General features: G+C 52.2%; 1 protein-coding gene across 1 annotated transcript in view; it reads left to right on the top strand.

Moving 5' to 3' along the window:
* THBS2 (thrombospondin 2) overlaps positions 1 to 15,866 on the top strand; it is a 29,948-nt gene extending 14,082 nt beyond the window's left edge. The window contains exons 10-22 of the mRNA XM_063096356.1: positions 445 to 618; positions 1,061 to 1,188; positions 2,450 to 2,602; positions 2,947 to 3,165; positions 5,539 to 5,646; positions 6,162 to 6,321; positions 7,817 to 7,935; positions 8,510 to 8,744; positions 10,372 to 10,599; positions 11,025 to 11,296; positions 11,866 to 11,963; positions 13,160 to 13,299; positions 14,974 to 15,866. Coding sequence (XP_062952426.1) covers positions 445 to 618; positions 1,061 to 1,188; positions 2,450 to 2,602; positions 2,947 to 3,165; positions 5,539 to 5,646; positions 6,162 to 6,321; positions 7,817 to 7,935; positions 8,510 to 8,744; positions 10,372 to 10,599; positions 11,025 to 11,296; positions 11,866 to 11,963; positions 13,160 to 13,299; positions 14,974 to 14,981 — 2,042 coding nt within the window. The 3' untranslated portion in view covers positions 14,982 to 15,866. The remainder of the gene's footprint in view (positions 1 to 444; positions 619 to 1,060; positions 1,189 to 2,449; positions 2,603 to 2,946; positions 3,166 to 5,538; positions 5,647 to 6,161; positions 6,322 to 7,816; positions 7,936 to 8,509; positions 8,745 to 10,371; positions 10,600 to 11,024; positions 11,297 to 11,865; positions 11,964 to 13,159; positions 13,300 to 14,973) is intronic.
* Positions 15,867 to 22,003: the final 6,137 nt, after the last annotated feature.

Here is a 22,003-nt window from a genome sequence, read left to right as displayed (position 1 = left end):
GCCCAGAGCTGCAGGAGCTTCTGTGGGGAGCCTGATTCACGAAGGCTGTGAACGTGCAGAAAAAGCAGAAAAAGGGAGCTCGTAGGTCGATCCTTTCACTACCCAGCTCTCCATGTGCACCCACCATCCTGGTAACCGGTGTCACACGTGTTCCAGAGAGGGACCCGCCCTCCACTACAGGGGCCCCTCGGTGAAGGGTCTGAGCTTCTAGGTGTAAAAGGTTGTGCGATTTTCTGTCTGTGTCTCCATCACTCCCTGAACCTGCAGCGTGGCAGGACTCGGTAGGTACCATAGTCGCTCTGTGACCTGTACACAGTCCCAGTAGAATTAAGCTTTCTGTCCCCGCAGTGTAGGAGACACCACCTCGCCCTGGGCCCGGCGCTCAGAGTAAGTGGCGGGCTCGGCGCTCTCCCTGAGCTCGCCTGTGCCTGGCTCTCCCTGCAGTCGACGGCCGCTGGAGCCCCTGGTCCCCGTGGTCCGCCTGCACGGTCACCTGCGCCGGAGGCATCCGCGAGCGCACGCGGGTCTGCAACAGCCCCGAGCCGCAGCACGGCGGGAAGGCGTGCGTGGGAGACGTGACCGAGCGGCAGATGTGCAACCGGAGGAGCTGTCCCGCAGGTGCGTGTGACACCTGTGCCACCCGCCCACGCGGGGCGGCCTATGAGCACGCCGCTGGGCTTCCACTCTCACGAACAGTGTAAACGTTTTTGGAAAATACGTAAGAAACTCAGGAAAGGAAAATCGGTCCTATTTGCACCGTGTAGAGATACCCGCTTTTAGACCCGCGTCATGTCCCTCCGGTATTTTTATGTAAAAACAGAAAACGAGCAACGCGGCGTGGGCGTCGCGCACAGACAGCAGTCCCAGCGGCTCCGGCGCTCACAAGCCCCCGCGCACTTGCCAGCGGCCTTTGATGACCGTCTGGTGTCGCACCCCGTGGGTGTCACCAGAATGTCCCCGCCAGCATGGATGCGTCACTGAGTCGCAGGGCGGGCGCCGTGGGCGGCTCCGAGCAGGTCCCGCGGGGCGCCGCGTGTTCACTCTTCCTCCTCCCGCGCAGACGGCTGTCTGTCCAACCCCTGCTTCCCTGGGGCCGAGTGCAGCAGCTTCCCCGACGGGTCCTGGTCCTGCGGCTCCTGCCCGGCGGGCTTCCTGGGCAACGGCAGCCACTGCGAGGACCTGGACGAGGTGGGCGTCCCCTCCGCTGGGCGAGGGTCGTGGGGCGGCTGGCGGTGGCGGGCGCGGCTCACGCGTGCTCGTCCCGCAGTGCGCCCCGGTCCCCGACCTGTGCTTCCCTCTGCTGGGCGGGGGTCGGGGGGCGGTGGCGGGCGCGGCTCACGCGTGCTCGTCCCGCAGTGCGCCCCGGTCCCCGACGTGTGCTTCCCTCCGCTGGGCGGGGGTCGGGGGGCGGTGGCGGGCGCGGCTCACGCGTGCTCGTCCCGCAGTGCGCCCCGGTCCCCGACGGGTGCTTCCCTCCGCTGGGCGGGGGTCGGGGTTGGGGGGCGGTGGCGGGCGCGGCTCACGCGTGCTCGTCCCGCAGTGCGCCCCGGTCCCCGACCTGTGCTTCCCTCTGCTGGGCGGGGGTCGGGGGCGGTGGCGGGCGCGGCTCACGCGTGCTCGTCCCGCAGTGCGCCCCGGTCCCCGACGTGTGCTTCCCTCCGCTGGGCGAGGGTCGGGGGGCGGTGGCGGGCGCGGCTCACGCGCGCTCGTCCCGCAGTGCGCCCCGGTCCCCGACGTGTGCTTCCCTCCGCTGGGCGGGGGTCGGGGGGCGGCTGGCGGTGGCGGGCGCGGCTCACGCGTGCTCGTCCCGCAGTGCGCCCCGGTCCCCGACGTGTGCTTCCCTCCGCTGGGCGGGGGTCGGGGGGCGGTGGCGGGCGCGGCTCACGCGTGCTCGTCCCGCAGTGCGCCCCGGTCCCCGACGTGTGCTTCCCTCTGCTGGGCGGGGGTCGGGGGTCGGGGGTCGGTGGCGGGCGCGGCTCACGCGTGCTCGTCCCGCAGTGCGCCCCGGTCCCCGACGTGTGCTTCCCTCTGCTGGGCGGGGGTCGGGGGGCGGTGGCGGGCGCGGCTCACGCGTGCTCGTCCCGCAGTGCGCCCCGGTCCCCGACGTGTGCTTCCCTCTGCTGGGCGGGGGTCGGGGGGCGGTGGCGGGCGCGGCTCACGCGTGCTCGTCCCGCAGTGCGCCCCGGTCCCCGACGTGTGCTTCCCTCCGCTGGGCGGGGGTCGGGGGGCGGTGGCGGGCGCGGCTCACGCGTGCTCGTCCCGCAGTGCGCCCCTGTCCCCGACGTGTGCTCCCTCTGCTGGGCGGGGGTCGGGGGGCGGAGGGCGGTGGCGGGCGCGGCTCACGCGTGCTCGTCCCGCAGTGCGCCCCGGTCCCCGACGGGTGCTTCCCTCCGCTGGGCGGGGGTCGGGGGGCGGTGGCGGGCGCGGCTCACGCGTGCTCGTCCCGCAGTGCGCCCTGGTCCCCGACCTGTGCTTCCCGAGCGGCAGGACGCAGCGCTGCGTGAACACGCGGCCCGGCTTCCACTGCCTGCCCTGCCCGCCGCGCTACCGGGGCAGCCAGCCCCGCGGGGTCGGCCTGGAGGCCGCCAGGACGGACAAGCAGGTGAGCAGGGCCACTCTCCTGTGCGTCCTGGACGCTTTAAAAAACTCAGGCGGGTCCGGAACCACGGAGGGGCGGAGGTAGGGAAGAGGACAGGGCAGCGCTGCGGGGACAGGGGCAGGAGGTGTCACCCTCCCGGAGGGATGCTGGGGCCGCTCGGGTCTGGTGGGAGTTCGGGTTCCAGTTGTCGTGGGGTGCAACCGTGTGTCAGGGAAGCGTCCACGTTGGTGGCCTCGCCGGGGCGCCACAGGGGGGCCCACAGACGATGCTGGCCTCCCGTGGCACCGCCGACGGCACCCGGGGACCATGTCCAGGAAGGGCGCGGCTCCAGCCTCTGCCTCCCACAGGTGTGCGAGCCCGAGAACCCGTGCAAGGACAAGACTCACAGCTGCCACAGGAACGCAGAGTGCATCTACCTGGGCCACTTCAGCGACCCCATGTACAAGTGCGAGTGCAGGACGGGCTACGCAGGCGACGGGCTCATCTGCGGGGAGGACTCGGACCTGGACGGCTGGCCCAACAGCAACCTGGTGTGCGCCACCAATGCCACCTACCACTGCATCAAGGTGAGCCGCGCCGCAACCCCCTGGGTGCGGAGATCGTGTCCGTCGGGCCATGGCCGGCTGCAAAACAGCGCAGTGACTGGGGACGGGGCGCCCAGCCTGGCCAACGTCGCTCGCTGGGTGTCTTTCCCGCACATTTCCGAGCACCAGACTAAGTGCTCTCCATCCATTTCCTGACATCCCACGGACACTTGTTACAAAGTAGCTGTGCTCTCACACCCTCCTTTGTGACTGAAAACACAGACCCTGAAGCCAGGGAGGGGGAGGGGCGAGGAGCAGGCACAGCCTGCAGCTGGGCACCTGAATGTCTTGACACAGGGCAGGCCAGTCTGCGGCCAGGTGGTGAGATCTAGTGAGCATCTGTCTTCACAAGACCCAGAGAGTGGGCGACAGTGTAAGGAACCAATTCAGTCCCTGGCAGGATGACCCTCAGGACCTGCGACAGGGTACGGGACTTCCCTGAGGCCGTTGCAACAAATTTCCGTAGGTGGGGGATCAAAACAGCAGAAATGCATTCTCTCCCAGCTCTAGAGGCTAGGCGTTCAGAATCGAGCTACAGGATCAAGGTATGTGGCAGGGCCGCGCGCCCTCCGGAGGCTCCAGGGCGCACCCTTCCTGCCTCCCCGGCTTTGGTGGCTCCAGGCACCCCTGGGCTTCCCGAGCTTACGGCCTTATCGCTCCAGTCTCTGCTTCCGTCTTCACATCACTTTCTCCAGTGTGTTCCTGTCCCCAAACTCCCTCCACCTCTCTCTCATGGGGATGCGTGTGGTTGCATTTAGGGCCCACCTAGATAACCCAGGATAAGGACCCCCTTTCAAGATCTGTAACTTAATCACATATTTTGCCACATAAGGTGATATTCACTCACTTTTGCCCTGTTAGGTGGCAGTGCCTCTTTTGCTGTGTAGGTTGACATTCCCTTTTGCCACACGAGGTAATATAAACAGGCTGCAGAGATTAGGACGTGGGCATATACTTTGGGGACCACTACTCAGTCCACTACACAGGGTGTCCCAAAAAGTCTCAGTGCAGTTTTATGCCTTAATAACTTCAAATTATAAATGTTACAAATTTACAAAAAAAAAATCCTTTGAAAGTATAAAAGGTTCATGTAATATTTATTCATTCTTGTGAATTTTGAGTAACAAAGTTTTAATTTTAATTTTCTCTTTCAGTCTCTCCTGGTTAAAGATGGCAAATATTAAGAGATAAGCTTTGAGATAAGGGAGGTGCCGACCCTGACCCTCCCTGTCCCCCTGCCCGCCTCGGGCCACCCTTCCCCACTCTCCCTGACACATGCTGCTGGAAGAATACCATTTAAAAAAAAAAAAAAAAAATTGTGGATTTCCAGACAGGAATTTACTAACTTCAAAAATGGCACACGATAATTCCCAGATTTTGTGTATATACATACATACGAGTGTGTATATACACACGTGCACATATAATTTATGAGGACAAAAGGATTTCCAAGTGAGGCTTAGCCAGAAGCCCCTAGGCCTGGTTTCCTTGTCCACCTGATGCAGAGGTGCTGTGTCCCTGCTGGGGCCCCTCCCTGGGACCTGTGCTCCCCCAGGAGCCGAGCACCCTCTTTTCTTCATCAGACCTTGTTGGAACTCTGGCTGCAGGACACAGCCCCCAAGTGCTGTGCTTCTGATTAGATGAATGGTCCATGTCCAGTGCATCCGGAGGAGCCACCCCTTGGGGCTCTGAAATGCGTGTTACCGTCATTAGAACAGACCCTTTACTCTCTATCCTCTCCTGTTATTTCCAATTCCCTCCAGTTGTTAGTGAAGTGCAGCTCAGTTCTGAATTATGCTGTAGCTGGACTGAAACAAGATGACTCCCCCCACTTGCACAGTGTGAAAAGCTGAATTAAGGGAGACAATTTCAAGTCCTAAGCTTTGGTTTCTGAACAGACCACATACACCTTTAAAAGACTCTTTTCTTTGAAACCTACTGGCGAGTGGGGGTTAAAAGTTTGCAAGCTTTGGCTTTTTGATTTGTGAGCTGAAGTCCGTGGGAGTGAAAGAGGCCCGGAGTCCCCGTCCTGTGCTCCGTTCTCACGGAGCGGTGGTCCTTTGTCCTCCTGTGTCTGCGGCTGTTTGGCAACCTCACTGCGATCCTGGGCTCACAACACAAGCTTCTTTGTCTTAACTAACTAGTAATGGTGACATAATTTCTAGGGCAGGACTTGAAAAGAAAGGCTTGTGCCTCTGGCCGTGCTGGCACGCTCTCACTGTTCTGCTTTCAATGGAGGACAGATGTCTGACATTGACGTCCTCAGCGCTGTACTCATTGTGTTGTTTCACCTACGTTCCTGGAAGAAGGGGGCTTTTCAGAATGCTTACATCACTATCCTTCCTCTAATTACAGGATAACTGCCCTCATCTGCCTAACTCTGGGCAAGAAGACTTTGACAAGGATGGAATCGGAGACGCCTGTGATGACGACGACGACAATGACGGCGTCAGCGATGAGAAGGTAAGGCTGGCTCCAGCCGCTGGAGCACCGGCTCCTGACGTCAGGAGTGGAGCGGTCAGGGGGAGACCCAGGCTTTGCACCGAAGAGCCCTTGAAATGCCGTTATCTTGACAGGTGTTTGTGCATAATTAATTCCCCAGAGTCACTCATAGAGACAGGTGGTCATTTACAACAGCAGGTAACTTACATCTGACTTTCACTGATCCATTAAGTCACTCACTCATACATTCATTTCACATGTACACATCTATCCTCTCAGCAAAGTATATGGAATATTATCTTTGCTACAGAAAAATCTGAAAATTTTAAAGAGGACAGATGCATAAATGATTTTAAAATGATTTAAAATGTAAAAAGCGTTTGGTGAGGGCTGACTGGCTTTTGTTTTCCTTATTTCTGTATTGTTATTTTGATCTGCTTTGAGTGCATAACTTCTAAGCGCTGAGCTATTTTATAAGCAATCCAACAAACATTCTTACGTTCTATCCTAAATTCTTCCCTTGTGATTTTTCTTAGGACAACTGTCAGCTTCTTTTCAACCCCCGCCAATCTGACTATGACAAAGATGAGGTTGGGGATCGCTGTGACAACTGCCCGTATGTGCACAACCCTGCCCAGATCGACACGGACAACAACGGAGAGGGGGACGCCTGCTCTGTGGACATCGATGGAGATGGTCAGTCCATGGGTGGATGTTAGGTGCACAGTCAGAAGTATGTGCAAGCTTCACAGTTTATTCCGGATTTTCCACAGGCTCCACGGATCTGTATACAACTGTGAGATTACACGGTTCACTTCAGAGCTAATTCTCAGAAGAGCCCATCCGTATTCTGCCCCGTCTTTACCCTTGGGTCAGGGTTCACCAGCCTCAGGACTGCCCTTTAGAAAACTGTGCATTTCTCTGCCCCAGCCTCAGAGTCCTGCTCTCCTGCATGGAGTCTTCTCTGTGCACACCCTCCTCCTGCCCTGTTCAAAAGCTCCAAGAAGACTGTCCTCTGTCCTCATCAAACTGTGCTCTTAAGAGAGGTCTGGGAAGAGCTCTCTGTCTCTCCTGGGCATCTATATCTGCACCCTTATTGCAAATCCCATGAGGGTCCCAGGCACCTCAGACAGTTGGAACACGGTGGTACACTGTGGTGACCTCTGACACATCTGGTGGTCACTTGCCCTGAGACCCTGTTGGCCTTGGTGCATGAGCCCTGCAACTCACAGTGCCACTGTCACAGCTCAGTCACTGCTTTGCTCAGGACATTGGGAGACTGGCAGTTCTCCTGTGGAGCCGGCAGCAGCATGTCCTCGCACACGTTCCCCCCATGGGGCCACAGAGGGCCTCACCCAGCCGTCTCCTTGCTGGTTTTCCCCAGCCCTATGTCCACTTCAGCCCCTCTGACTCGTGCTAACCTGCTGCCCTGCGCACAGAGTGTATTATCGGTATAAACCTCTCGGTCTGTTTCTGTGCACACCTGTCTGGGACACGTCTCAGGCTGTGTGGCAGCGGGGAACTCTGTGCGCTCCTGGGCCAGGTGGGCGTCTGTGACGTGCTGATTCGGGGCCTTCACTCTCCCCACCCGGCCGAGGCAAGGTGGGCATCTTGGCTGGGTTTGGTCGGGCTTTCTTGTGACTTGCTGATTGGTGATGTTTAGCTTTGTCTCGTGGGTCTCACACCTGATGGTCCAGCACTGACTCGTGTTCTTTCATCACTCCAGTGTCAATGGAATTTATTATCTATTTTCAGATTTTTGAAAAAAGGTGTTACATCTAAAAACCCTGCCAATCGCTGCCATTGTGTTTTCCTGCCAGTGTTCATGGGTGCTAAGGCAACATGGTCTGGGAGCTAACGAGTGCCCAGGAACTCGAGGCACAGTTTCTGAACGGATACTGAGGGAAACAGATTTGCACTGTGACAGCGCTGACCACTCCTCACCGTGCAGCATCACCCAGAAATCTCCAAGAGCTGGTTCTGTTTAAGCTCAGGGAATTTGAATTTTAAAGAGAAATATGTCATGTGTTCTTCTATGAATCTAATAATCTTTACATTTTACCATTTTCTTAGATCTTTATTATCATTATTAAGTAAAAGCTTGGCTGTAGGTTATTTAACGTGATGGAAAAAGTCGTGCACTTTTCCTAAACTCAGCATGTTCCTGGTTTTTCTCTTTGAACATCAACAGATGTCTTCAATGAAAGAGACAACTGTCCCTACGTCTATAACACGGACCAGAGAGACACGGATGGCGACGGCGTGGGGGACCACTGTGACAACTGTCCCCTGGTGCACAACCCTGACCAGGTAATGGGTGTCCGTGAGCAGGGGCGCAGGACCCTCGTCGGTCTCATGCACTCCTGTGCCTCTGTAGCTTTCCATTCGCTCTGCCAAGACATGACGGCATGGAGTCTTTAATAATTTCAATTGAAAACATGTACTGCACTCACATCTAAGCATCACTCTCGCATCCCAGCTGTAGATGCCTCGATCTCACTGTCTGAAGCGAGGTTGTGTCCTCGTGGAATACACTCCAGCTTCCCTGGCACAGGTGTAGGAATTGGCTTCGTTTCCAGATTTGCCTTCGAAGACAAGGGACAACATAGTAACATAGAGTTGTCGTCCGTGGACTAGGAAGGGACTGGATGGTGTGGCAGTTGACTTCTTCCCAGGGAAGAAGCATTGGTCTTCTTTAAGTAGAGCCCCCTGCAGGGACTCCTGGACCCGTCCTAGCTCTGCGGCGCACAGCGGTTGACCTCAGGGAAGTCTCTTCTTGTCCGTGGACCTAAGAGGATGTGGTTGGCTTCCAATCCCACGCTCGGGAGGCCCCTGCCTCAGCATTTACACTCATGTTGTCTTCCTTATGCTCTTTCTTCCCCAGATGGACGTGGACAATGACCTTGTCGGGGACCAGTGTGACAACAATGAGGACATAGATGATGATGGCCACCAGAACAACCAGGATAACTGCCCCTACATCTCCAATGCCAACCAGGCTGACCATGACCGTGATGGCAAGGGGGATGCCTGTGACCCTGATGACGACAATGACGGTGTCCCTGATGACAGGGACAACTGCCGGCTTGTGTTCAACCCAGACCAGGAGGACTCAGACGGTGCGTGCCTTTCCCTGTGCATGAGTAAGGCAGAAACTGCTGTGCGCCACCTGCGTGGGTAGAGACACACTTTCCAGGAGATCCCCTCAACACTCCTGGTGGGAAAAATGTGATGGCTCGGATGCCTAGACACCAGGTGTACAGAGTCAGCTTTCTTCTGCCTGACCTGCATGGCATGTCTCTGGCATCTGGCTGGGTGTTGCTGTGTGAAGGGCACGTGCGTGTATGTGGGGGGATGAGCAGTCATCTCAGCCTCTGTGCAGCGTGGTGGTCAGAACTTTGACCCTCTCTCAGGAAGAAACGCAGGTTATAAACACAGGATGAATCGGTGACTCAGTTGCCAGCGAGGGGACAGGGAGGATTAATTTTTTTAGGGGCAAAGCAAACAAAAACAGTGGGAATGTGAAGTGTAAGTCAGAAGACGCTCTCGGCCTGGCAGCTAATGTGGGCGAGTGGCCGCAGTGCAGCGCCCGAGGACAGGCCCCAGGAGGGACGGCGGGCTGTCCTGTCAGAGTCCCTGTGTAGGTACACAGGCATACTCGGTGGTGGACTGAAGGCCATGTAGCTTCTGACCAAGGCTGTGAGAAACTGGCTTCCAGAGTGGAATCCTGGCTGGTCCAGGCGTGCTCTGGAAGACGCACACCCCAACAGATGCAGATAAAGAATTGCTGGGTGTTTGAGCCAACATGACTCAGAAGCACATGGAAAGACTCACTGAGATCTGAAGGGCAGCCCAGGACCCTCCCTGAGCAGCACGAGGGACTTTAGCAGAAAACACAAAGCCTTGTCTGGACGCGAGACCAGGAGGCTCAGTTCCCACAGCCACTGAGTTTGGGGAGGTGGACTCGCCAGCTCCCTGCAGCCTTTTACCCAGGCAGGGGGCTGGGGTGGGAGGCGCTGGTGTGCAGGGGAGCGCTGAGTATTTTTTAAAGTGTCCTTATACGTGGTCACGTGCCTGCAGCACAGCGGGTGGACTAAAACTAGTTTGGAGAATGTATGATGTATTCAACTGAACTCGATATCTTTTTCTCCTTCTAAAACCATAGGCAATAAAGTGGGCTCATTTAGCACACTGCAATCTGCCTGTAGGACTCTTGTCACTGCCGTGGACTGCATAGCTGTGAAGGTCACATAGATTATCTCCCTGTCTGCACCAGGGTGGCATATGGCCCACCTGACCCCCACTCCCGCCCACCACAACCCCACTGAAAAATTTGACAAGAAGTCTCCAAACAAAGAAGCCCACATCTCCTTAGGAAAAACTGCTTTTAGTGTAAGAGTTCTGCTCTAAATGCCACCTAACGTGGTTAAGAAAGGTAGTAACAGAAGTTCAGAAAACGATCGGAAGAAAAACAGAGTGAAAATCCACCTCAACAGACCCCCAGTTTTGGGTTTAGAACAAAGTGAGAAAAGAGTCTAGGGGAGTTTACCACAAGAATGTTTAGAAAAAGGTATCAGAGCTCCTCATGGCGCCGGAGCTGAATGTTTTAAAGACTGTGGAGCTTTAGTGTGCAAAGCGCCCAGCGTCCTGGACCTCAGGTCTGCAGAGAACCCAGTGCTCCTCTTCCAGGGGCAATGGCAAACCCCATGCTTTGTCCCCTCATTTTTCTTTGCTGTTTGTGAGCAGGTGATGGGCGGGGCGATGTTTGTAAAGACGACTTTGACAACGACAGTGTCCCGGACATTGACGATGTGTGTCCCGAGAACAATGCTATCAGCGAGACTGACTTCAGGAACTTCCAGATGGTCCCCTTGGATCCCAAGGGGACCACTCAAATCGACCCGAACTGGGTCATTCGCCATCAAGGCAAGGAGCTGGTCCAGACGGCAAACTCGGACCCCGGCATTGCCGTAGGTGAGCCTCTGAGCTACCAGGACGGTGCCGCAGAGGATGCGGGCTGCGCTGGAAAGTCACGTGGCTGGGTGTAGCGCGATCTTTCCGGGGCCCTCCCTCTTTCGTGGTCTGCGGCACAAGGGCTGGGAAAGCATAGGTTTGCCTCTCCAAAGACTCTCAAATTTAGTGTTCAGAAGGGCATTTTAGTGTATGGACTTGGTCTATAAAATACTACATCTTGCAGCCCAAACTCTGTCATAACCCTCTAAACTGGGTCTGAATTTTATTTTATTAATCTCATAGTGAAGAACCTGGATTGGGTGGATGTGTAGGGTCAGCTCCAGTCTCTTTAGATCTGCCTCCCAACGATCCCAGGGTCAAATGCAGATTCCTGTCAAGGGTGTTTCTAATGAAGTGTCAGGACTGAGTGTGTCCTCTGCATGTAGGTTTTGATGAGTTTGGGTCTGTGGACTTCAGTGGCACATTCTACGTCAACACTGACCGGGACGACGACTACGCTGGCTTTGTGTTTGGCTACCAGTCGAGCAGCCGCTTCTATGTGGTGATGTGGAAGCAGGTGACTCAGACCTACTGGGAAGACCAGCCCACCCGGGCCTACGGCTACTCCGGAGTGTCCCTGAAGGTGGTCAACTCCACCACGGGCACCGGCGAGCACCTGAGGAACGCGCTGTGGCACACCGGGAACACCGAGGGCCAGGTGAGAACAGCCAGGCCAGGTCGGTGCCGGCTCCTTTGATACGGCCCTGTGGCTACCATGGCATTTCACAGCGTCGTCCTCGCCCATTCCAGAGACACCCTGACTTGTGTTTGTGTTAATTCTGACTGAGGTCGCAGTCATTTTAATGATCTTGTATGGAGTACCTATGTTACCAACGACACCAGGCCTGGCACTTTTCTGACACAGTCGGCAATGCTCTTGCAAATTAAACATGTTTCCACTCTCTCCTAGAGAGAGGGAGAACTGGATTTCAGAAAGTTTAAGTTCTCGGTCCAAGGTCCCACATGGAGGAAGCAGGTGGTGCAGAACTCGAATCCATGGCTCTCGGGGCCGAGGGCCTGAGTTCGAGCGCTGAATTGCCTTGCTCCTTATCAGTGGAGTTTGAGCCTCACTAGAGATTTAAGCTGCAGATCACACCAGCGAGAGCTGGGCCTCATGGGCCGTGAGGGTCAATGTCACAGTCACGTTTGTGCTTTCCCATGGGGTCATGAAACTTCGGCTGAAACTCAGGGTCCCGGTTGTGCTCAAGAGTGCTGCTTTTCCCCCAGGTGCGCACGTTGTGGCACGACCCCAAAAATATTGGCTGGAAAGACTACACTGCCTACAGGTGGCATCTGACACACAGGCCTAAGACGGGCTACATCAGGTGAGGGCCATGCGGGGCCGGCCGCATTCCAGCCAGGGGGCCCCATTGGATGGCAACCTTGAATGTTAACAGACAAAAATGCCAAAGTAAATTCTGACTTTCACGCTCCTGTCTGGATTCCTCTGCTTTAGATGCCTTCTCTTTTCTGTCCCGCATCTCTCTCTATACTACTTGTTTCTTAAATCTGCTGAGAAGAAGACAGTGAAATGTGTCTTGTTCTTGAAATAACTTGGGGCCGACGAACATCTTTGCTCCTAATGAACACCCTGGGCGTGGGAGAAAAACTACAATGAAAATACTCGCATCCTTGCAAAATTAGGCAGCACCTCACTGGGGGAAGGAGTTCATATCTGCTTCTGATGGGGCAGATGGCTAAATGTACAACACATATTTGTGCAAAACTTTCAAAATGTCAGTCAAACAGAATTTTTATTCCCTTGGCTTAGCATTTATAATTGATTTTGATTTAAGCAAACTGGGGGTTATTTAAAAATTAAGGTTTAAATTTTTGGGGGGCAGAGTTAGTAAGAACTGAGGTCTGGTTGAATTCTTTGCAGATGCTGGGCATGTATGTTCTTGGGTCCGCGTGAGCAGCCCCGGTTAGCTGAGGGACAGACAGCTGCAAGGGTGCAGTGCGTCCTTAGGGTGTCTCTGTTGACTCCCCCATGGCTTCGTCCTCGTCCTCTGGCAGTGGCTTTATGCATCAGAGCATGGCGGGTGGAGCTGTTCCTCTCTCATGCAGCTCTCCTAGCAGGAGAAAGGCAGGCAAGCTCACGATTTTAATGGAAGATGAGTCCACTCGAATAACAACACAAGTAGGAGAACCTGGTGCCGGCTCCGAGGAAGTGGGACTCGACTCCCTCAGAGGGCCCCAAGGAAATGTCCCCCACTCCACCAAGCTGCTGTCTGGCTCTTAAAGGCAGAGACTGCTCTAAAAGCCTTGCTGGGGAGGTCATAAGTGAGCTCATTCGTTGTGGCTGTGGCAGGAGTTTAGAGGGGGACGGTGGTTGGGGCTGCACTGTGAGGAGCGAGCACGCACCACCCTGGCTCTCGGGGGCAACCTGAGCAAGGGTCGGACTGCACCTGCCAGCAGCAGTGCTGGAGCCACCTCTGCCTCTGGGGATGGGCTGCACAGAGTTCATGACCTCCCTCCCTCCCTCCCTCTCTGTCTCTCTTTTTTTCTTTTCTTTTTTCAGAGTCTTAGTGCATGAAGGAAAACAAGTCATGGCGGACTCAGGACCAATCTATGACCAAACCTACTCTGGCGGGCGACTGGGTCTGTTTGTCTTCTCCCAAGAAATGGTCTATTTCTCAGACCTCAAGTACGAATGCAGAGGTGAGTGTGAGAACTTCCCCAGGAGGCTCGTAGCTCATGAAACAGGAAGGAGCGCACGTTTTGCTTTTCCTCTTGCAAAAGCTGGGCCTCAGGCAATAAACCCAGTGTGTCCTGATGTACACTGGTTTCATTTGGTGAGCTAGGACTGCTTTTGCTTCTTTGTTCTTTGTTTTAAGTTGAATGTGGACGCCTTTGGTGGGGCAAGCACTTTCTGATCACTCAGCCGGTTCCACCCATCCCCGTCATTGTATTGTGCTCTATAGATTTCTGTATTTTCTATACCTCCGAGCTCCTAAAGGCATTTTAGATTGATGCCCTTGCTAAAAACTGAAGAAAAGAAGAAAGAGAGAAAAGAAGGAAGGGAGGGAGGGAGGAAAGAAGAAAAGAAGGAAAGAAAGGGAGAGGGAAGGGGCCTCTTTAGTTATCTCCCTACAAGTATATTTGAACCAAATGTTATAGACCTGGGAGAGAACTTGAGTCCCATCTTGTTGTACCCCCCATGCCTTAAGATACACATGAAAATATCCTCATTCTACAGATGAGGTAAGTAAGGCTCAGAGATGCTTCTCAGAAACCACACATTGAAAATTATACACGAAGTGAAGAGATGTGGGGGAGACAAGAAGCTTGTTTTCTCTGCTTGTTTTTGGTGAAGTTTTATTTTCCTTGTGTTAGGCTGCCTTTGAAGTCATTTTAATTTCCATCCACCCATCCATCCTTCTATCTGTCTATTTATCCACCCTTTCATCTAAACATCATCTGACCATTCATCTTTCTTTCTGTACATCCATCCACCCACCCATCCACCCACCCATCCACTCATCCATCCATCCATCCCTCCGTTAACCCATCCATCCACCCACCCATCCACTCATCCATCCATCCATCCCTCCGTTTACCCATCCATCCACCCACCCAACCATCCATCCACCCACCCACCCACCCATTCATCCATCCATTCATCCATCCACCCATCCACCCACCCATCCACTCATCCATCCATTCATCCATCTATCCATCCATCCATCCACCCACCCAACCATCCATCCATCCACCCACCCATTCATCCATCCATTCATCCATCCACCCATCCACCCACCCATCCACTCATCCAACCATCCATCCATCCACCCACCCAACCATCCATCCACCCACCCAACCATCCATCCACCCACCCACCCACCCATTCATCCATCCATTTATCCATCCACCCATCCACCCACCCATCCACTCATCCATCCATTCATCCATCTATCCATCCATCCATCCACCCACCCAACCATCCATCCACCCACCCACCCATTCATCCATCCATTCATCCACCCACCCATCCATCCACCCATCCACCCACCCATCCATCCACCCACCCACCCACCCATCCATCCATTCATCCACCCATCCACCCATCCACCCACCCACCCATTCATCCATCCACCCATCCCTCTGTTCATCTGTCCATCCATCCATCCATGCATTCGTACATAAGTTCATCCTTTTGTCCATCCATTTATTCTTTCATTCATCCATCTTTTCTATCCATCCATCCATTCATATTATACATGTCATTTTAAATTAAATAATGATAATTTAGGTTATAGATAAAACAAAACAAAACAAAACCCATGGTTCAGTCATCCTAATTCTGTTTATTGCCTTTTAAAATTTTTTTTTTAGATGTCTAAGCAAGATTTTCTGCCTTTCCACCAATGCCTGGTTCATGCCGTGTTACCCAGGCACCCCGGTCCTTGCAGCCTCTCTGTGCAGCCTTCCTGCCTCTTGACCTTAACTCTGATGGTTCTTCTCTTCCTGCCATCAGCCCCAAGTCCAAGTGCCTTCAGCGGATAAGTATTAGTGGAACCCAAAGATGAATACCAACCACTACAGGAAAACATTTGATGACACATGAGACTTCATGTGGAGTGAGAGTTGGGCATGGCATTACGTTGCTTTTTCTCATTTGTTTAAAAAGAATGACGTTTACATATAAAATGTAATTACTTCTATTTATGTGTATATGGAGTTGAAGGGCGTACTGTGCATAAGCCATTGCCATAAATTAAGCACGAACATATTGCTAAACTACGTAACGGTGCCTAAAGTCTTCACTGTTCTTGGATTAGAACTGTTCTGCAATCACACGCAAATCCTGTTAGGTCAGTTATAAAGAAGGGTCAACCCAAGTCTGAAGTAATTCCATAGGAGGCAAGAGGTTAGAAGTTAATACTCTTGGGAGACTGTGGCCCGATGTCAAGTGATGTAAGATATCAGTTAACCTATTGGAACATAGAAAATAATTACAAGATAAACAAATACCTTGTCCTCCATTCTCCTCTGTCCTACAGTGAAAGCCCTCATATTTGGTAGAGATGTAGTTTTATCAAAGAAGGAATATCCTTGCAAAATGGATCCAGTGTGGTTCCAGATGTGGACTTGGCAGAGCCGCATGTGAGTGAAAGTTTAATAGGCCGAGTGGCTTTGCATAAGCCGGCCGCTCCCGTGGCTGTAGCGTTCAGAGATTTCCCAGCCAGCTGTCGTCTGACTTTGCATTCTCGTCTCTGATTTTTTTTGTGTGCTTCGTACCCAATCGCTGCTACTGGAGAACAGACAGCAGGCAAATTAGCAAATGCACTTTGACATCTAATTTTTATTCTAGGCTTTAGAAACTGTGGAAAAGTTGCTTTTACCTAATTTGGTAACACATTTCATTAAGGTTCCAGTTATAAATGTTTTGTTAATATTTATTAAATGAATATAGAATTCAGCTCGATTCATCATAACTTATTTTAAATATACCAAGTGGCATATGAAGTATAATTTTTAGAAATAAACATATAACAAATATAGAATAATATAAAGACACAGTTACAGCATCATGTCTGCCTGTCAGAATACAAGGCTTTATAGTATTCTGTTGTCATGATAAAGCATGCTGTAAAATGGAATAGAACTAATAAATAATAATGAAGAGTTTATAATGGAACCTTAATATATACCATTGCCAGTGATTTTAGTTCAACATTTTTTACTCTTATCTATCTGCTGCAGATAGGATTTTTTTTTTTTTTTTTTTTTTTTTTTTAAATTTCAGTGCTGGAGAAAAATCAGCATTGAGTCTTGCCAGACACACCCAATAGCCAGTCACACGGTAATATACACAAGTTTGATTTACTTCTTGCTTCAAGTTGCATGACCTTTCTGCAGGAAACAGTTCATCCCAAGCCACATAAGGGTTTTAATGAGAGAGGTTTGTGTTGTCTGTCTGATATGGGGCAAATCTTTCTCCCCTTTCTATTCAGAGTGATCACATTTCTGTGGCAAATAGAAAGGATCCATAACTTTTGTCTTAATTTGCACATTTCATTTTGATAAAGTTATTTTGGCTGCTTCCTTTCCTTTGAGGTTGATTTTCTTTTTGTTTTGTTTTGCTGCACTTTCTGCTTTCTTTATGGAACTGTATTCCCACGACCAACGAAGGGTTGGGAGACTTCATTAAATGCAACGATTGTAAAGAGTGTGCAGGTTTTCTGTTCTGGTGTTGTTTGATCAGGCAACACGATGGTGTGGGGATCACGATGTGAATATTTAGAATGTACTATATTTCTTGTAAATTATTTATGTTTTTTTAAACAAGCTTCTCTTATAGGTTGATAAAACTTCATTTGTTTTGCCAAAGACTGTAAATACTTATTTATTTGTTCACGTGGTCAGAATTTCTCCACTGAAACCCTGCATTTAGCTAGAGCATCATTTTTATACTTTAAAGATTAATAACAGGAAATAAATGGCAAAAAGGTTTTCTATAAGTGAATCTCTTTCCCTTTTTTAAAAAGAATCAGCAGGGTTTCTATTGGGCGGAAGGGGAGGAAAATCCAGGTAGGGACCTACTCAAGCCTGTCGCTTGGTGACAGCCTTTTCCTCTCTGCCGTTCACAGGTCAACAGGCAGGTTCAGGGGTCCCCTGGAGCAAAGAGCTCTGCTTGGCTCAAGTCTCTTCACATCCTCCTGAGCCCCCGTGTTGTGTGTGACACAGTCCTTTAACAATTCATCCCTCTTGCTGCTTCCCGTTATCCAACAAGGGAGCAGACCTTTGCGGTGAATTTTGGCAAGTCTCACTGAAACAGTTCGGGAAAAGGCGACAGCACAGCCCCCACTGACACAAGCCATGCTTCTCTCGACTGGCTCTCGTGTGGAATTGGGGAGAGAGTGGGGAGGAGCCGGGGCTGAGGGCACGTGAAATCATAGCACAAGAAATCAAACACGTCTCGTGCTTCCCTGCAGCAGCAGAGGAGGCAAGACGGCAGTGCTGGGGATTACGCAGCAGTTCCCGGCTGCTGTTTTGGGATTTCTGAGTGTCAGGGTGGAGGCAACCATGGGGGAGAAAGAGAGACAGAGAGAGACACTGAAGTGAAAACAAGCACTTGTGGCTGGAGTGAGCTGGAGACAGTCAGAAGTGAGGCGAGGGGTGCAGGAGAGGCCGTTGGGTGGGCACGTGCACCGAGGGCCCTGCATTGATCCGAGCAGTGGAGCGGGCGGATTTTGTTCATAAATGTGGAGCAAAAGGCTAGATCTACACACGTGAATGAAGGAGCCTTTGAAAAGCTTAGAAACAAAACATAGGGGGCGTGATTTTGGCTGGATTGTGAATAGCTATTGGAGAAAGTTTCATGTGCATTTTACTCAGGAAGCAAAAAATGCATGTACGATATGTTCAGTAATGATGCTTAGAAGTCGGGCGTTAGAATGAGATACATTTCTTGTACGTTCAGACTTTTTGGTCATTTACTGGGAAATAGAAGTTTCCCGGCAGCCCGCCCCACTCCCACTCACCAGCCCTGCATGCAGCAGAACCGTGTCCCCGGACCCACATTCAGTTCCTGCACCTGGCCCGGAGCTGGGGGTCCCTGGAGGCTGATGACGGCCACGAGGAAGCTGCTCCACGCTTCTCCCTCTTCCCCTGCTACTCACAGGCTGTAGCATTGCTTGTGAAGCTACATGCCTCAGTGCGTGACCTGTGAGCCGCGGCTCTGGGGGCAGCTGGGGGTGGCGCTGACCCAAGGGAGGGGCTCAGGTCAGCCGGAGGGCACCTGGGTAGCTTGGTTGCATAGCGGTTCTTTGGGAGCCCACACCTTGTTGGAGTAAGGCAACATCCTTATTCCCAAGATCCAGACTTGGCATCTTTCATTGCCAGGAGGAGAGAAGCTTCCAGAACAGAGCCACACTCGTGATTGTCGCAGTGGCTGCCAGGGTCTCCCAACTGCAGGCTGAGCAGGTGGTCCCTTCTGTGGTTTCTGCAGGTCCAGAACCTCAGGCAGGTGTGCTCGATTACTCAGTGTTTCACACGTTGGTGTTTTTGGACGTGGGTTTGCAGGGAGGTGGGTTTGGGATGAACCAGGTGCTGCGGCTCAGCATCCTAGGGCCACAGTCACAAGAGCCCCATGGGAAACAGACGCACTGATACCTAAGCTGGAGGACTCTGCTAGGGACTGAGAGAAGGCTCAGACAGGGCCCCTAGCTCAGAGCCAGCATCCTGTACTGAGCCTCTTCTTGAGATCTTTCTGGAACCCCTGCCCTGGTGTTTCCACCGAGGACCTGAAAACAACCGGCATATCTCTGGTGACCCTCTCCTGCCTCGCCGGAGTGTGGGCCCTGCTCCCTGGCATGTGACTCGGCAGAGCTCACTCAGGGACCTCAGCTTTGGGACACCTGTGCCTCTTGTGCCAAGAAGTCTGGGCCACAAGTCACCAGGAATCAGGCCCATGGGGCATCATTGGCCTCTCGCTGCCCTCCACCAGGCGGGGGTGATGTTATCTGTCTGGCTCAGGCTGCCCTGGCCCCTCCTGCTCCACGCGGGTGCTCTGCAAGGCCTCCTAGAGGAAAGTGGGTGGGCGCAAGCCCGCAAGGGCCACTCCTGCATGGTCCCGCTCAGAGGCACCTGGCCCTCCTGGCAGCGATAGCAGGACCTGCTATGCACAGACTTCCCTCGTGAAAACCACTTTGTGTTCATGTCTTTTAGCCATAATGATGCCTGAAAACCGTTGCCACTTTTCAGACATCACTTTCTAGCATGTAATGGCTTTTCATTCTCAAACACAACAAATATATTATAAGAAGAGATAGTTTGACATTACAGCTTCCAGCAAAGGCCTTTCTCCACGTCTCGACACAACTACTTAAGTCAGAGGATACCGTGTGGAGGATTTATTTTCCTATCTGTGAAAATTGTTGTTTGGTTATCCTGAGTAACGATAGAATGCAAATGATTCTTCTGCTTAAAAATGTAATTATTTTTCTTTTAATATGGTTACAGGAACAAATTTCAATTGTTAAAGAAGAGCTGTACATTAATATATATTATATATACATGCGTGCACACACACACAATATATGCCTCATATACACACACACCTCCTCCTGAAGGACTGATTCCTTTAAAATTTACAATCTTCCAGATGAGAATCACGGGCAATTCAGGTAAAGGTGTTCAGCTACTCTGAAAGGAGAAGGGATGTAGTTTCAGGAGGATTCCGTGAGATTTTGGAGTTTCTTGCCATGTTTGAGGAAGATCAATATTCACCACACTTTGGGGAGCCCTGGAGCACTTCCTTAACAGGACAGGGAACTCCAGATTTGGGCTCAGGTCCTAAAGAAATGGACACGGAGACATGACAAATGACCCATCCTGGCAGTCCCTTGAAGGACACTCATTTCATAGTTATCTTTTCTGGCTATTGCATGTTGTTTAATTAAAAGTGTTATCTGACTATGCTAAAATCCCTCTAGAATGACAAAATATCTCATTCAAGAGCTTTATCAGTAATTTCTTTTGTAATTAGAGAAGCTCTTTCTTCTTGAATACCATGTTTTTTCTGGAATAAAAAACAGGGAATTCAGCAAAGTTTCAGGGTACAGGATCAATACAAAAACAAGTGTTTCTATACACCGAGCCTCACTTTTCTCATCTGTAAGATGGGACCACACGATCTGCCTCCCTGAGTTTCCAGAGATAAAATGAGATAATGTATTTAACGCTCATGTGTGTGGTGCAGAGTTAGTCTGTAGCAAAAACAAAACAAAACTCTTTTTCTCTGCTCTCACACCACAAAAATCAGCACAGAACACTTCTTTGACCAGATGCATGGGTTTTTTTCCCCCACACACTAGGAAAGTGATCCATTCTACAGTGGACACCAGCTGGGTGTCCTCTGCCTGGAGACAACATCAGACCCCACAGGCTGAGGGCTCAGTCCCCAAGACCACCCTCCGCTTCTGATGTCACCTGCATACTCCAGGTTATTTTCCCTGTGCTTCTGACTGAGCAGCTGTAAAGTGGGGTCCCCAAAGCCCTTCCTTGGGTTTGATTAATTTGTTAGAGCAGCTCACAGAACTCAGGGAAACATTTACTGGTTTATTATAAAGGATAATAAAGGATATCCTTCAAGGATACAAGTAAACAGCCAGATGAAGAGACACGTGGAGGCGGTTCAGAAGGGTCCCAGTGCAGGAGCTTCTGTTCCTGGCAGGGGGGTGTGTTCCTGTTCACCTTCCTGGAAGCCCCCCTATGTCTGACTATCCACAGGCTCACAGAACCCTGTCCCTCTGGGCTTTCATGGAGGATTCATTACATAGGCATGATTGATTGAATCATTGGCTATTGGTGAGCAGCTGCCCTGGTCCTTCCTATGACTGGCCCCCGTCCTGTAGGGCGGTCAGCCCACAGCCAGCTCCGCAGCACACAGAAAGACATGTCTACGAAGATTCCACGGATTTTAGGAGTTGTACGCCAGGAAAGGAAGCAAACACCCAATACATATTTTACAATATCATGCTCAGTGTGTGTTCTCCTGTCTCCACGCTGCTCTCATGCACAGACAGACAGATTTTTGCGGGAAGGGAAGGATGGAGGCCGGGAGTGAAGATAGTCCCCTGGATTCACCTGCTGTTGAAAGACGTGCTGGAGAAGCAGGTGGGAGGAGAGCCGGGCCTTCCATCCCTGCATCCTGGCGCACTTGGAGGACGTCCCCTGCAGTCTCTCCTAGACTACCACAGCATGGCCTCACTTTGCCCTGTCCAGTTCCTGTTGGGCACCCCTGTCGTGCGACTTGGGGCATCACTGTCTCATGGGACACGCCAGGCTCCCTGGCTCTCCCCGTGTAGCGTGTGTGTGTGCGTGTGTGGGTGTGTGCATGCATGTGTGTGTGAGTGTGTGCACATGCGTGTGCACTTGCGTGTGTGCGTGCGTGCACACACGCATGTGTGCCTGTGTGTGTGTATATGCATGTATGTGCGTGTGTGCGCATGCTCATGCGTGTGTGCACGTGTGTGCGCGTGTGTGCATGTGTGTGCGTGCACGTGCGTGTGTGCACGTGTGCATGAGTGTGTGTGTGTGCGTGTTTATGCATGTGTGTGCATGTGTGTGTGCGTGTGTGTGTGTGCACGCGCCTGTGCGTTTCTCTGGCTGGTGGTTCTTCAGCTTTCATCATTTCTCAAAGGGATCCATGATCTTACAATGTCAAAAAGCCATCGTACCGGACAGGCTGCCCTAATGTGAGGACGTGTGCATGCGTGTGCCTGTGCATGTGTGTTTAGCGAGTGGAGACAGTGTGTTCAGCGCTGGGACAGATACTGATGAGAAGAAAAGCACCACAGTGCCTCCACTTTTTTAACTTCACTTTCCATTAGAGTTTACTGCTTGACAAACAAGACTC

The sequence above is a fragment of the Cynocephalus volans genome, chromosome 5 (genome assembly GCF_027409185.1).
Source record: "Cynocephalus volans isolate mCynVol1 chromosome 5, mCynVol1.pri, whole genome shotgun sequence".
In the NCBI taxonomy this organism is placed as follows: domain Eukaryota; kingdom Metazoa; phylum Chordata; class Mammalia; order Dermoptera; family Cynocephalidae; genus Cynocephalus; species Cynocephalus volans.
Note: the sequence above shows the minus strand (reverse complement) of the source record. Positions and strands in the feature narration are given on the sequence as shown.